The 15889-nt window shown below is 35.4% G+C and overlaps 1 protein-coding gene across 6 annotated transcripts in view; it reads left to right on the plus strand.

The window, feature by feature from the left end:
• Positions 1 to 15074, plus strand: part of Fam133a (family with sequence similarity 133 member A) — a 40617-nt gene extending 25543 nt beyond the window's left edge. For 4 of the 6 annotated variants that reach the window (XM_036175318.1, XM_036175317.1, XM_036175321.1 and 1 more), the window contains 2 exons: positions 10514 to 10664; positions 12083 to 15074. In XM_036175318.1, the coding sequence (XP_036031211.1) occupies positions 12191 to 12940 (750 nt within the window). In that variant the 5' untranslated portion in view covers positions 10514 to 10664; positions 12083 to 12190 and the 3' untranslated portion in view covers positions 12941 to 15074. The remainder of the gene's footprint in view (positions 1 to 10513; positions 10665 to 12082) is intronic. The other 2 variants (XM_036175320.1, XM_036175319.1) reach the window with 2 other exon arrangements.
• The last annotated feature ends 815 nt before the right edge of the window (positions 15075 to 15889 follow it).

Below are 15889 nucleotides of genomic sequence, written 5' to 3' on the forward strand. Positions count from 1 at the left end.
GTGTTTATTCTAGAGTTTTATTTCATAGAAAATATATCCCATTATACATACATACTTGCTAGAGCTAAATGTTCCAAGAATTTCAAAGTATCATTAAATTTGCCCATAAATCCTCATTATCTCTTATTTGACCTGTGTATTATATTGTATCTTGGCATTTCTCTGTTATCAACAAATGGGAAATGGCAAAACACTGTGTTGAAACATTGCTAATATATATGACTAAATTATTTCCATTTTATAGTTTAGTAGAATTATTGCTACCTAAAATCCTTCAAGTAGCTTTTCAAGAGGTTCTAGTAGCAGGGTACTTCAGCTTACATGAGCTAGAGTGAGCAAAAAAAATATTAAGCATTTTTCAGTGTCCAAATCTTTTCAAAAGAATTGGATGCTTCAAGCTAAGTCTCAGAGCAATTGACAACCATTTTAAAAAATGCAGTCAACTCAAGTGCATTTGTATGTGAGGCTGCATGAGCAAGTAATAAATATCACTGAAATTCAGCATAACAATTTGTAAACTAGAGATCTATAAAATAACTAGCTTTAGTACAGTAGGAACTGTACTATGAAATGTTATTATATGCTTTTAATAAAAGCTGGCATTGATCCTTAGCTCTACCTGAGCATGATAACTGACAAATGGCATACATATAATCACTTTCAAGAGTGAAGAAATGGGGATGAATTAGTTTATTACAGTATAAAAATATGAGTAATTTGCATTATATTCAACTTTTCTGTTTTCACCTCAGGATCTTACCATGTGTATTCTTTCAGATTAGATATTCACTTATTTTGGGCTCTTATTTCTAAGGTACTATTCATCTGCCAAGCTTAGGTATCACATTATGTGGCAATATCTCTGATTTCATCTTCTCTTCTGAATCGGGACCCTCATTATATCTGTCTTAACATCCTTTATAATTCTTTTATCTTTCTAACTACAATTATAATTATATTTTCATTTGATTAATATCTGTAAAATGACTATTTTATTAGACCACATTCTCCATTGCATATAATATAGTCTCTATCACATAATAGATGGCCACAATGGGATTATAAGAAACAATGAACAGATACTATTATGTGCCTGATAAATAGAAATAGCAAGGCAAACTACAGTATGTAGGGTTGTTTCTGTACCCTGAAGCACCGCCCCTAGTAGGTAGCAGGTAAGTGCTAGTTTCCTGCCCCCCTGGGGATGTGGCCCATACCAGACACTACTTACTGGTCTTGGATGCTGGATGCTGGATGCTGGATGCTGGATGCTGGATGCTGGAGCTGCTGACCAATGCAGTTCTCTGGAGAGTTCTGCCTTGATCCGCAGAACCAGCATCTAGCATCCAAGACCACAAGATAGCCAAGTGAGAGTGAGCACTCCTCTCAGGTCTTAAGGGGTCCCATTCTTGGCCACACACAGGGAGGGGGGACCTAGCAGTTACCTGCTGACTACTAGGGCCAGTACTTCGGAGTACAGACAACCAGCCCTACAACAGTGCAGTGTTTAAATGGTGTGGATTCCTTCTAAATATGTTCATACTCGAACACAATTACCACTCTTGGACTTAAACAGAGAACCTGCACTTTCTTGTGTGCTGTGATAAAGTCAGAAAATTATGCATATATAAGGTGCAGACAATAACTAATGGTTGAGTGCTCAAAACTGAAAAATGCCATCTATACCATCCTTTCTAAGACTGAGAGAAAATTGAGGAAAAGTGGGCTGACAGATCATAATAGCCAGAAGATAGTGAAAAAGGCTGCAAAATTCCATCTCTGAGCAATAGACAGCCACTGACATCCCAAATTTTCAACAACTAAAGTTTGCTCAACTGCACTGGCTCTGCATAAGAATGTTCCCATGAATAGTCAGGAAAGGATGGGGGAGGACTGCAGTTTCCCTATTCCTCACTGCTTACTTACTTCCTGTAGATAGACTCATGGAAAGGGTTTGGTTGTAGATCCATTGATGATTCCCCACCAGGCAGCATTGGATATTCCTGATTCATTAGTAACAAAGGTGTTCGTGGTTAAGCTACATGGGTCACAGAACAAAACCAAAGGTTGTGAATTTGTGAAAGTGATAGAAGGGAAATAAAAGTATAGAAAAGGCAAGGAATGATTAGAATGCAGTATATACACATATAAATGGTTTAAAAAATAAACCTAAATAATAAGAAAAATTACATATTGTCATATATGACCAGAACACTGTTAGTGTGACTCTTCTTATTAATTGTATCATTTAGAAAATATTTATTTTGTAGGTCCAAAGATCTCTTACATATTTGCTTGATTTCAGTGCCCTCTTCCATTTCCCTCTGTCTTTATTTCAAATTTTGATTAGTGGGCCCCAAAATTCCTATGGTATCTACTCTTAAAAGATAACCTTAACACACATATCACTGAACAAAAGCAAAGGCCAATGTTTATATCAACATAATATGTAAAATATATTTATCTCCCATAAACCCTGCTTATGTTCTGTTTTTCACCTAAGTTCTTACAAGAAAAGATTCCCTCTGCTTGTGGATTTGATTCCATTTTTTTTGAGATTTTTTGAGTATTGCAAATACTTTTAAAAATATTTTGAGGATTATAAGTACATCATTTCCCCCTTCCCCTCACAAATTGCAACCTTCCCATGTACTCCCTCTTACTGTCTCTCAAATTCATGGCCTCTTAGTCTTTAACTGCTGTTACAATACATATACACATATATTCCTAAATGCATAAACACAGCATTCTCATTCTGAATATTGTTACAGATATTTATATATTTTCAGGACTTACCATTTCATATTGAATAATAAATTGGTGTGCTCTTTACAGGGGAAGATTATTTCTCTAATTCTCAGTACTCCTTATTTACTTGCAATTCCTTGTCTTGCATTGAGGTCTCATGATATTGCCCCAGTTGACTTTAAAATATCTATTATTCTCCTTGTTCAGTTTGTTTAGGCAATCGTGTTAGTGAGACTTTATACTTGTAGCGTATGACATCCCTAGGAGACACAGACTCAGAAAATATTCTTGATCCTCTGGCTCCTTTAATATTTCTGCCACCTCTTTAACAATGATACTGGAGCCTTATGTATAGGAATTGTGTTGAAGACATATTAGTTGGGACTAGGATTTACAACTATGCATTTGGATTGGTTGTGGTTTTCTGCACTTATATGTGGATAAAATGACATATATTTAGAACATAGTTCAGATTATGATGATTTGATAAAGTAGCAATTTTAGGTTTCCCTCCAGGATCCATCACTCCTCCAGCCCTGGGTTTCCAGTGCTGGCCATGATTCCCCTCTTTTTGAGCACTTCTTTAGTTCAATTAGAGATCTGTAGGTTACACACAAACTATGTGTGCCATTACTGCATCTTTAAGGTTTCTAGGCCATGCTGCTTTTGTTGCCATAGCTGGGTGGGAAGAACTATTGATTGCTCCTGTCCTTTAGATGCTTACAGGGAGTGTTCTGGTATCATGAAATCAATTCTTTAGCTTTTTTTTTCTTTTTTGACTTAGGGTCTCATATAGCCCCAGCATAGCCTTGAGTTTCCTAAGTAACACACGCTTATCTTAAACTCCTAATTCTCTCATTTCCACCTCCCAAAACTAGGATTATAGGTTTGTACTACCATGCCTATTGGTATTCTATTATTTTTTGGTTTCAAACATGTTATCCCATATCTTACCTACTTTTATAAAAGTTAGTTATTTCTCTAGGCTTTGATTTTTCAAACATTTTTCATTTGTGATCCCTCTTTTCTTACATTTAAATTCATTTTTACATGACCTGAGATTCTATATAAAATTAGTATATAGAGGAAGCATTTACCCACCATAAATCATAAGTAAATTATATATAAATAGTTTGATATGCATATAATTTTACCATTTATAAAACTGAAAGGAAATCTATTCATTAATGAGATATGTGTGCTTCTTTTTCCCCCCCAGGGAAAATGGAACGTTAGCTGACTATTTGATACTAGGACACAGAGTGTCATTGACATCTTTTAGAGTTAATTGGTATTTTTATATTACATTTATCAATACAGAGAATAGTGTTTCATTGCAGAAATATATTTTGAGTCATTTAAAAAATATAGGAAATTTTGTCTTAATCCCAAGATTAAAAAAAAATAATTGCATAATTGTTTTGTAAAACCCAAGTCAGTAATTCAAGCAGCAACTAAACTTAATCATTCTAGCCTAGTGTTGGTGGCTAATCCTAGCACTTGGGAAGGAGAAGCAGGGAGACCTCTATGAGTTCAAACTAACCTGGTCTAGAGAGTGAATTCCAGGGCAGCCAGGGCTACCCATAGAGAAATCCTGTCTAGAAACCCTCCCAGCAAATTAATCATTCTAAGGCAATACAATCAAAACATTGGCTGGATATATGTTGAGGAATCATGGTAGGAAAATATTAGAAGTTTTTGTTTAAGATAATTATAAATCATTATGTTTCTATATGCTTTGCCAGTTTTGCCTGTACAGTAGTAACCACCAAACACAGTATATACAATAGTCTCTTATCTGACCTGGGGTGTTCCAAGCAGCATATGATGGCATTACATGACATGATGGTATGTATAGCAAGAAGTGGACATATTGTACATTACAAACCAAGATGGTAGTAAAACCACAAAATATAACAAATAAATATGTCTAGAAATACAATGTATTCATTATATTTGATTTAAAATTAATTTTTGCTGCATATTCAGAAGTGTTTTACTGTTGTCAGGTGTTTTGTGATCCAATGTTCATTTCTGCTACTCTATAAAGAAGCTGTGTTATAAACAAATCTGTAAATATGCACAAGTGCACCAGGTCAGACAGACCCAGTCAAAAGCCATGCTTACATGTTTTCTTGATTACCCATTTGTCCAAGCAAAAATCAACATGAAGTATCCAAAGGATTTCAGATTAAGTCCAAAATCAACCAAGCTTGAGAAACAGCAAGACGGGCAATGGTGGTGCATGCCTTTAATCCCAGCATTTAGGAGGCAGAGCCAGGCAGATCTCTGTGAGTTGGAGGCCAGCCAGGTCTACAGAACGAGATGCACAACAGGCATCAAAGCTACATAAAGAAACACTGTCTCAAAGAGAGAGAGAGAGAGAGAGAGAGAGAGAGAGAGAGAGAAACAGCAAAAACAGAACCAAACTTAAGTTAGTGGAGGCAGACTAGAGTCACATCAGACACACAACCAACAAAAGAAGTCCACATTCCTAGGTCACCTCACAAAACCACAAGATCAAAACAAAATCCATTAGTTCTATAGAAATGTTCTCCAGTCAAAATTAACTAGAAACCCCCCAGGAAACATAATTTTTAAAAAAATCATAATTAAAATCAATTCACTGAATTTAAATAAGACATAAAAACATCTAAATTTACTTAAATATGTTATTATTGGGATTAATTGATAGAACTGCATTAGAGGTTGCTCTTGGTTTCTTAAAGAAGAGTTCAGTGGGTATTTTTATATGCAAATTTACTTGATAATCTATTCCACTTATTCTTTTTCAAGACTTCTTTTTTTCTGAATATTTAAGGGTAGAAAGTACTTGCTTATCACTGAAACTGAATATTATACAGTTGTGAGGATTGTTTTTCTAAATGAAATTATTTATCATTTTTTTTTGTATTGCTTACTATGGTGATTTTTTTACAAAAAGCCCCCAAAGGAAGAGGCACTATTAGGAGGTATGGCCTTGTTGGAGTAGGTATGGTCTTGTTGAAGGAAGTGTGTCACTGTGGAGGTGGGCTTTGAGATCTCATATATGCTCAAGCCATGCTCAGTGAGACAGTTTGCTTTCTGTTGCCTTTGCTTCAATATATAAGGACTCACACCTGTAGCACCATGTCTGCCTGCATGCTGCCTTACCTCTTGCTAAACATCTGAAGTGAAAGTGGGCCACCCCAATTAAATGTTTTTCTTTATAACAGTTGCAGTGGTTGTGGAGTCTCTACACAGCAATATAAACCCTAAGACAGAAGTTGGTACCAGGGACTGGGATAATCTTGTGATAAGCCAGGCCATGTTTTTTGGTTTTAAGGAATATGGACCTTGGGGCTGTGGGTTAGAAAAGCAAATGAATGCTTTAAGTGCTCTTAATGTGGCATGCTTGATGTTGTACTGAGAGTGATTTGAACCATGGGGGGCTAGATCAATAGGTTTCAGAGGAGAACAATATTAATGAGACTGCTTTTTGTCCTTGTCTTAAGAGTCTGCCTGAGGCTAAAGTGAGTTTTTTTAATTACTTCATTGGCAGAGGAAATCTCAAAACAGCCTAGTATAAACTCTGCCATGTGGTTATTAGTGGTAACTCTAATGAAGATTTATAGTGAAAAGGAGCAAGCCGAGCAAGAAAAAAAATACAAGATGTAGAACAATTTGAGTAGAAAAGGAGCACCAGAAATAGAGTTAAGTGCAATGGAGTTATGTCCTGTATTCAAGAAGATAAACAGATTAAGAAATGAGATAAAATGGGTGGTGACCTCAGGGTAAGATCCCACCTAGCTAAGTTTCCAACTTGTGAAAAAGAATTAAAGAAAAGCTTAGAGTCAGGAGTGGTGGTAAATGCCTTTAATGCACTGGAAAGGCAAAGGGTGGCAGATCTCTGAGTCTGAGGCCATCCTGGTCTACAGAGCAAGTTGCAGAACAGCCAAGCTTAGACAATGAAGGAAATCATGGAAAACAGAAAGCTGATGTAGATATAATTGAAAAATCGGAGTTCAAGGCCAATTGGGTATACAAATCCAGTTTCAGGACAGTCAAGCTTAGGTAGTGAAGGAAACTATCCAAAACAGAAAGCTGTTGAAGATGTAATAGAACAAGGTGGCCATGTTCCAGTCCCAGTTAGCAGCAGAACTTGGCAGCTTTGGTCAAGTGGTTCTGGCTTCAAGAATAGAAGAAAAGTATTATGGAACCTACCTTCATGACTAAGTAATGTGGCTGAGGCTAGGCATGTGTCAATTATGTCCCTGAATGGAGGCCTGAAGAGGCCATTGCATGAAGCTGTGAAGGTGAAGCCTTGATTTCCTTAGAGACACCAAGATGTTGGAGTAACCAGAGCCATGTGATGCCTGCCAAGGAAAGATGGTAACCATGAGTGGAACCAGCCTAAGAAAGAAGTATGTTGCAGTTAGAGATCTGAAGAGTGTTTTGACACTAGACATGGAGATGTAGAGCTTGGAATTTGTCCATCTTGTTTTAGGTCTTGCTTTGGTCCAGTATTTCCTCACTATGCTTCCTTCCCTATGTTTTAGAATGGTAATGTATATCTGGTGCCATTATATGTTGGAAAAATGTGATATGTGCTTTGATTTTGATTTTACAGAGGATTACAGTTAAGAGATTGCATGAATCTCAGAAGAGTCATTGAATTTTAGATTTTTAAATATGTTTGAGATTGTTATAAAATATGAATACCTTTGAAGTTTGACTGAATGCATTTTTTTTGCATTATGATATAACTACAAGCATTTGGGGACCAGGGAGTAGAATGTGGTGGTTTGAAAGAAAATGGCCCCCACAGGTTTAGGCACTGTTAGGAAGTGTGGCATTATTGAAGTTGGTGTGGTCTTGGAAGAAGTGTATCATTGTGGAGGTAGACTTTGAGGGCCATACCCAGTGAGACAGTTTGCTTTCAGTTGCCTTTGGATCAAGATGTAAGGACTCTCAGCTCTAGCACCATGTCTACATGAATGCTACCTTGCTTCCTGTCTTGATAATAATGGACTAAAGCTCTGAACTGTAAGTGAGCCACCCAATTAAATGTTTTTTTCTTTTTAAGAGATGCAGTGGTTATGCTGTCTCTTCACAGCAAAAGAAACCCTAAGATACTTACATTGTTTTCTTTTTCTGGTCTAGCTCTTATAGTCTGGTTAATATCATAGAGTAGTCTTTATAGGCTTTCTTTCTCTGTCAATCCTTGTCTTGCTGACTCCAAGACTCAATTTTATAAAATTTACTTTGAAATATTCCTGAAGGGTACACTTAAATTTTCTCTCATGGCCTCTGGCATCACTGACTGATTGCTGATACTATATTTCTAACTCAATTCATTTTCAGAGTATCAATACTCATATATCCAATGTTCTACATATGAATTAATTCAGGTATCTAGAGCACTTCAGATAGCATAAGTCTAAAATGGAGCCTTGAACCTTTACTCTATTTCATTTCTTATGTTACCTCATAAATGCTATTGCTTTTATCTAGTATCTCAGACTGGAACCTCACCTTAATTCTTTTCTCTTCTCTGTCCCTTATATGTAATTGTTCACTAATTCAGTATGAAAATATTCAAATAATTTACACGCATTTTGCCATTTCAACAATTCATAGCATCACTATTTTTACCAACTACATGACTGCATAAATATTTTCATTGCCTTAAATTTTGTCCTGATTTCAACCCATCATTCTTTCTGTAAAAACGTGGTCTCTTAAACACTCACATATGTAAACATGCCACTTTCTTGCTTAAAATAGCATCTAACTGTTAACTTCCCTAGATGTATGTACCCCTAGATAAACTTAACCTTAACCTCCTTATCATAGGTCCACTGTAGCAGGAATCTTAGAATGTCTTATTAATAAAATCAAACCCGAGCCAGGTATTGGGGTGAATGCTGGAAGATCAGAGAGACAGAAAAAGCCACAGCTTCCTCACTTTGCCAGTTCCTCAGCTGGTCTTGTTTCCTCAGACTGCAAGCTTCTAGTCCTCATCCAAAATGGCTCTCAGCTGAACTGCTGCTAGAAGCCTAAAAGCTTAACCAGCCAAAGACTAGTTTCTGGTCTTCACGCCTTATATAGCTTTCTCTTTCTGCGGTCACTCCCTGGGATTAAAGGCGTGTTTCTCCATGCTGGCTGTATCCTTGAACACATAGATTTCTAACTCTAGAAAGCTGGGATTAAAGGTGTGTGCTACCACTGCCTATCCTCTGTATTAAATATTGTGGTTGTTCTGTCTCTGACCCCAGATAAGTTTATTAGGGTCACACAATATTTGGGGGAACAAAATACCACCACATTCCTTTTTGAACTGACCTTACCCTGATTTTCTAACTGATGTAAGAACTAAAGCTCAATGAATGAAAATTAGAATAGATTTTGTTATTGTATGCATAGAGTAACATAATGAACCATCAAATCCAATGTAAACTAAAGTGCTCATGGGCTTCTAATGTTCAGATCAAAAGGAAAATAAGGTTAGACAGGTCTTTGGGTAGAAGTAAGCATGAAATTGATAGAATACCTGATAGGAGCAAGATATAACAGAGTGGAATGTAAATAAGATTAAGAACACAGTAAATAAAACACAGGGAACTAACTCCTAGTCACTGACATGTCTATACAGTCCATATTGTGATGGGTAGGTATTATAGGTTGATTTAACAGGTCAGAAGTGAAGATTGTGACCAAGAGAAAAAATCTATAATGTGTCTGATCATCTTCATCTTCTGCTTAAAAGGTGGCACTGGTTTCTTAGCAACTATAGAGCAAAGAATTTTGAGAGTCGGAAGGGCCTCCTCAGCTTCTAACTGCCTATGAAGCCATACCTCCACCCCCAACTGTACCATCTTCTCTTTAGCCTATGCCATCAGTAATTGCATGGCATGCTTTGTAATCCCAGTGTTTTTTCACATACTGTTTCCCCTTCTTGACATGTCCTTGATTACTTCATTTCCAAGGTGAATTTGTTTATTCTTCAGATTTCTGTACAAAAAAAAAAAAAAATGACTAACACTGATTGAGCGTGGTGGCACACACCTTTGATCCCAACACTTCTGAGGCAGTGGCAGACAGATTTCTATGAGTTTCAGGCAAACCTGTTTGACATTGGGATTTCTAAGCCAACAAGGACTACATAATGAAATACTGTCTCGAAATAAATAAATAAACTGCCTTTGCTCAGCCTGAGAGGAGGTAACTGGACCTGCCTGGATTGAATCTACCAGGGGAGTCTTTGCCCTGGAGGAGATGGGAATGGGAGGTAGGCTGGAGGGAAGGCAGGGGCAAGGGCGGGAGAGGGGAGGACAGGGGAACCCATGGCTGATATGTAAAATTAAATTAAATTATAAAATAATAATTTTAAAAAAGACTGCCTCTGGGAATCTGCTGAATGTTCCTTTCTCTTAGCCAATCCATGTTTAAATTCTTGTATTTATAAATGAGCAAATGTTTTGAGCATTTAGTATAGGCCTGATTATGTTGTTATATACTGGGAAAACTATGAGGAATAGGAAAAGTCAAACATGTTCTTTATCCCTTTTGCCCTTATGTTTAGAAGTCCACACACATGCACAAACAAAATGACTATTGATTTAATATGTCCTATAAATTAAAGAAAAAGTGCTGACATATTTAAAAAGAGGATGAAGGGGAAGCGGGGCAAATTACTTCATTATAAGGTTGAGTTATATAATATTGTTGGTGTTATAACAGTGTGTCTTATAACATTGGAGATGTTATATAATTCATTCTACAGTTTTTCTTACTGAGGAACTGATACTTAAACTGAAACTTGAAGGATGTATGAATTCAACTGCAATGCTCAAGCTTGGAAATTGGCATGTTTCCTGAACCAAGAGAACTAGGAAAGAGTTGGTGACTAGATTAAAGTAAGAGTGAGAAACAAGGTATTTCAAATAATACACTTATAACAATGTTATTGAATTCTCATAAAATGTAAAGCTTCTAGATTTTCTTCATGATCTCTCAGATTACTGTGGGCCTGTAATGGAAGATAGGAAGTAAAATAGGGAAACTAATTTAAAAGTAGTCATAAAGGAGAAATACAATGTGTTATGTGCTCAGGGGCTGAAAAGAAAGCGTCTTTGATTTAAGTCCTGTTTATGTTTTAATTTTAGCTCTGTTTCTTCACTAAAGTTATACCCAAATTTTCTAATCCTTAGTTTATTTATGAAGTGGGTATAATAATAGGGTCAATTTTTCATAGTTTTAGGCTGAGATAGGAGTGAGATAATTCATTGTAGTGATTATAGACGTCTATGGTTATAAATATTTAATAAACACTAAAGATTGAAATCAAATGGTAAGTAATCGTGACCTGGACAAATTTGGAAAGACGGAAATTGAATAAAAACTATCATGAAGGATTAAACAGCCCAATCTAGTAATAGTTTGGATATGAGAGATGAGAAATAAGGGTCTCCCAGATATGACACCTGGGTTTTTGTCAAAAGAAGTAGGGTAGATTTTTCTGTACTTACCTAGGTTAAAGAATATCTATCTGCCTGGTAGGTTTTAGCTGTAAATTTTCCTGTTTGCACCATGTAAGGCAAGAATGAAAGAAAGGAAAAGATGGTATGTAAAATGCTATGTAAAAGAAAATGGTTATTAAACACTTCTGGTACCTGTCAGACTCTTACGTGAAATATATAAAATGTGTTTAATTTTGTAACAATTCATAGAATAGTGTCTTGCTATGCAAAATAAATTGATATATAGTTTTTCCTAAAATGTAACATTTTTGAAATTTTCTTTTTAAATATAATATTTTAATACTTGGAGAACTTCATACAGTGTAATTTGATGGTATTTACCCCACTTAAACTTTACTTTCTCACAGACCCACTCTTCCATCTTCTACCCCCCAACTTCGAGGTTGTTTTTTTTTTTTAAAATAATACTATCAATCTTAATTTTTGCTTCTCAAGTACTCATGGGTATGGAGTCATCCATTAGAGCATGGTCATCTTACAGGAGCCATACCCTTAAAAAATGGCTGTTCCTCACTAGAATCCATCAAATCAATAGTTCCTCTGTTAGAGGTAGAGCTGGAAGCTCTTTCTAGCTCTGTACAAGAATGTGGACTGCTTGATCTTGTCCAGGCAACACAGCTACTATGACTTCATGAGTGCAGCAATCTTTGCATGTTCAGAAAATGCTGGTTTGCTCTATTCCAGCCCTACATTTCATTTATAAAATTTCCCCCTCCTCTTCCATAATGGTTATTGATTAAATGAACAGTTAGACTTATATATTATTTTGTCTTAAAGGTGTTTGGTAATTCTTTGATCTGCTTCTATCACAGAATGGAGACTACTACTTGGTAAACTAGCAGATGAAGATTTTGAGGAGTGTGCCTAACCTTCTTCCCCTTGGCAACTGGTAGTCTACTCTGAGGACCACCTGGCACACCATGGGAAAACGTGATAACCGAGTGGCATATATGAATCCTATAGCAATGGCCAGATGGAGGAATGCAAGCCAATCTACAGGCCCAACTATACAAGATTATCTGAATCGACCAAGGCCTACATGGGAAGAAGTAAAGAAACAACTAGAGAATAAAAAGAAAGGCTCCAAGGCATTGGCTGAATTTGAAGAAAAAATGAATGAAAATTGGAAGAAGGAGCTTGAGAAAAGCAGAGAGAAAGTATTAGCTGGAAATGTCAGTTCATCCAAAAGAAAAGAAAAAAAGAAAAAAAGGAAGAAAAAATCTTGTCGGTATACATCCTCTTCATCAAGCTCTGATTCATCTAGCAGTTCTTCAGATTCTGAGGATGAGCCCAAGAAACAAGGGAAAAAGAGAAAGAAGAAGAAGAACCGTTCCCACAAATCATCAGAAAACTCCACCTCTGAATCAGAATCGCCAAGCAAGGAGCTTCCCCCAAAGAAGAAAAAAGCAAAGGATGAAACTGAAAAAGAAAAATGTACCAAAAGCTCCAGCAAGAAAAGAAAGAAGACTTATCCTGAGGAAAAGCCATCCTCTTCCGAATCCTCATTCGAATCAGATTATGAAGAGGAGGTGCAGCCAAAAAAGAAGAGAAAATACAATGAGCAAGAAAGAGAAATGGAAAAGATGAAAAAGAAGAAAAAGAAGAAACATCACAAGAAACACAGTAAGAAGAAGAAGAAGAAGTCTAGTTCAAGTCACAAGTCAGTGTAACAGAAAGGAAAACCAAACAGGCTTTCCATATTTAAAATGAAGCAAAATCTAAAGGAAACTTCAACTGTGAAAAGCTAGGTTATATTTACCAAAATGCATGAGATTCTCTGTGTTAATAGAGTTATTCTGGACTTTAAGTTGCCAGTAAAATGCCACTGTGCCAGAAAAGGCTGTATTTGTTGCCTGCAGCTTATATAGAGGGTTTTGTTTGTTTAATGTCTGTCATTATGCCTAATAGGTACTCCTCTGGGAACCAAAACTCAGTTGTCATACTAATGTTAAAATGTTTGGAGTTCACTTAAATTGTTTTAGATAATGAATAATTTTGACCAAAAATACATCCAACATTAAATGTATGTAATTTTTACATATCTTTAAAATACAGTCAGAAACATGGTGACAATTACAGTTGACATTTTGAAGATATGACAGCATTGTTGTTCAAAAATTAATTTTTTAGCAATGTTTACTTGATGTTGCGTTTTTTTCAAGACGTTTTTGTTTACATTGGGGAAGGGCTCATGTCAGGAAGTGGGAGGGGTGTGTGTTTGCTACTCTGGTTAGCTGAATTGTGTGCCTTTAATCCTTACACATCCTATTTTTGCCAGTGCAGCAACCATTTCTTTCTTACATTCTGAAATTGTAGAATGTTGTTGTGTACTGTATCAAGAGAACAAGAGAGCAGTTTACAGCACAAAGCCCCCAAAGCTAGGACATTTACCTCCATTTCAGCACTATTCACTCTCTAGTAATAATGTTATTTAACATTCGATTACTCCATAACTTAAATTAGCTTATTATTTGAAGGAGAATCATTTTAAACTGTCCCTGGTTTTGTTTCTTTGTTTTTATTCATAAACATTGTGATTTTTGCACACTTTATACTGCCATTTTAATTATCCAGTTATATACTTTATAATGAGTATTGATCCTTTTAAATATAATTTTTATGGCAAAGATATAAAGTTCAAGTTTTTCATATCTTAAATTTTGGATATTAATTTCATCTCATTAGTAAATTTAAATTTCACATTTGCCAAAATATTTAGTATGTAAAAAGAAGGTCTTAAAAAATTGTAATACCTTCATATTGATGCTGGTTTACTAATAAGCAAGTTGAGGGCCAGACTTCTAGTATGCTCTGTGTCTTGTTACATAAACTACTGCCAAAATATTAGTATGTTCATTAATAGTTTCTTGTCCTAAACATTAGTACTGAAGTATATAATGGAAGTTAAATTTAGGTAATAATGACATCATTTATCTTTCTGTGTCCATATATTACTAAGATCTGGTGCCTTGTGTCTGTTGCTGATTCGTGTTCACCACTAATGTTAAGAACGTGTTAAAATATTTTACTTTACATTTCTATAACAGAGTAGCATAAATTGTAAGCTTATGTTTCAGAAGCACCTATTGCAGTAGACACACTAATAATGTCATGGTACAAAGGATTTTGGCATGATGAGAGAAACTCAGTGTTTCTTTCTTTCAGATACGTAATTTATCCTCAGAGTCTTTGAAACAAAAGCAAAATTATATAAAAGATCTAGTAGATAAAGGACTTGATACCTCTGAAGGATGTTGCAAGGGTAATCTTAGATTCTCTCAATATTGTTCTTGGAGTATTGTAGTAATGCCATACTAGATCACCTTGAAGTTTCATAAATACAACTGTTTCTTAAAATATATCTACATGTATATTGCTGATAAAACTATTGCATTTAAGGGGAATTTTGTATCCATATAGAGTTTTTTTTCAAGAGTATTCATTAAATGTTTTTAAAAGCTATATTATTTGTAGACTATGTCAAAAACATTCACAATTCATCCTATAGCTCTGTGCTTCCATTCACTTCCCTGCTCTTTGTAGTTAGGGGATCCCATTTAACTTACAACAGACAACTTGAAAAGAGAATTGATGTGTCAGTTTTTCCCTTGAGCAGAAACAATTCCTGCATGACACTTCAGGTGTCTCTTTACATTCCACCATAAGTGGAAAGCAAAGGCCAGCCTCCAAGAATGATGCAACCTGTAACTTTATGTCATATTTTAGAAGGGTTTTGTCCTGGAAAACTGATGAAGTTGCCACGAACTTTTAATAATAATAAATAAATTGTTATGTGTTCAGTCACTTAGATGTTGGGTCCTTTCTTTTTGTATCACCACCTAAACTAACTTGAACAATAACAGAGAACTTTACATCTGTTTATCATTTTAAAAGTAATTCAGTTACCTTTATCAGACATATCCACAGATGGCTGATTAATCCAAAAGAGATCATATATGTCACATTGAAAAACACATGTTCATTTTGTTTGCATTCATTTTCACATACTGACTCTGAAATAGGTGGATTTTATATCCTATTTCATTCCTCTGGTTATAGCCTAAACAAATTTCCAGGAACCAATTTTAGAAGGAAAATTATTTTAAAATGCTCATTACTTTTGATGAGGAAGAATACTGTTGTTAGGTATGAGTAAATGTTATGATAGAAAAAGTGGTCTGGAAATATGTGGGGATTAATAGTCTAGGCAGATTAAGTGAATATTTAACACATAGTCTCCATATTTTTAAGCATTATCTCCACCTGCCAAGCACTGAAATTTTTTTTAATGATTTTCTTATGTAATTAGTAAGAAAGCTTCAACTATAACATTCAACTAACTTTTACTACTGTAAGGGAAACAGCACAGGCATCAATATGAAGAGAGATTTGAAAAATAAGTACAATTTATATTAGGAATTTAATTTCAAGGATGTAAAGGATCTAAAAGATCTCAGGCTGAAGATAAAGAGATATGAATAAAATTAAATGTCTGGCTTTGCATTTAGTGATAACTTTGCAATTATAAATTTATTTTGATTTATTTCAATTGTTAATTATATTGCAATAGTTGTGTGTGTGTGTGTGTGTGTGTGTGTGTGTGTGTGTGTGTGTGTATG

The sequence above is a fragment of the Onychomys torridus genome, chromosome X, assembly GCF_903995425.1.
Source record: "Onychomys torridus chromosome X, mOncTor1.1, whole genome shotgun sequence".
NCBI lineage: Eukaryota > Metazoa > Chordata > Mammalia > Rodentia > Cricetidae > Onychomys > Onychomys torridus.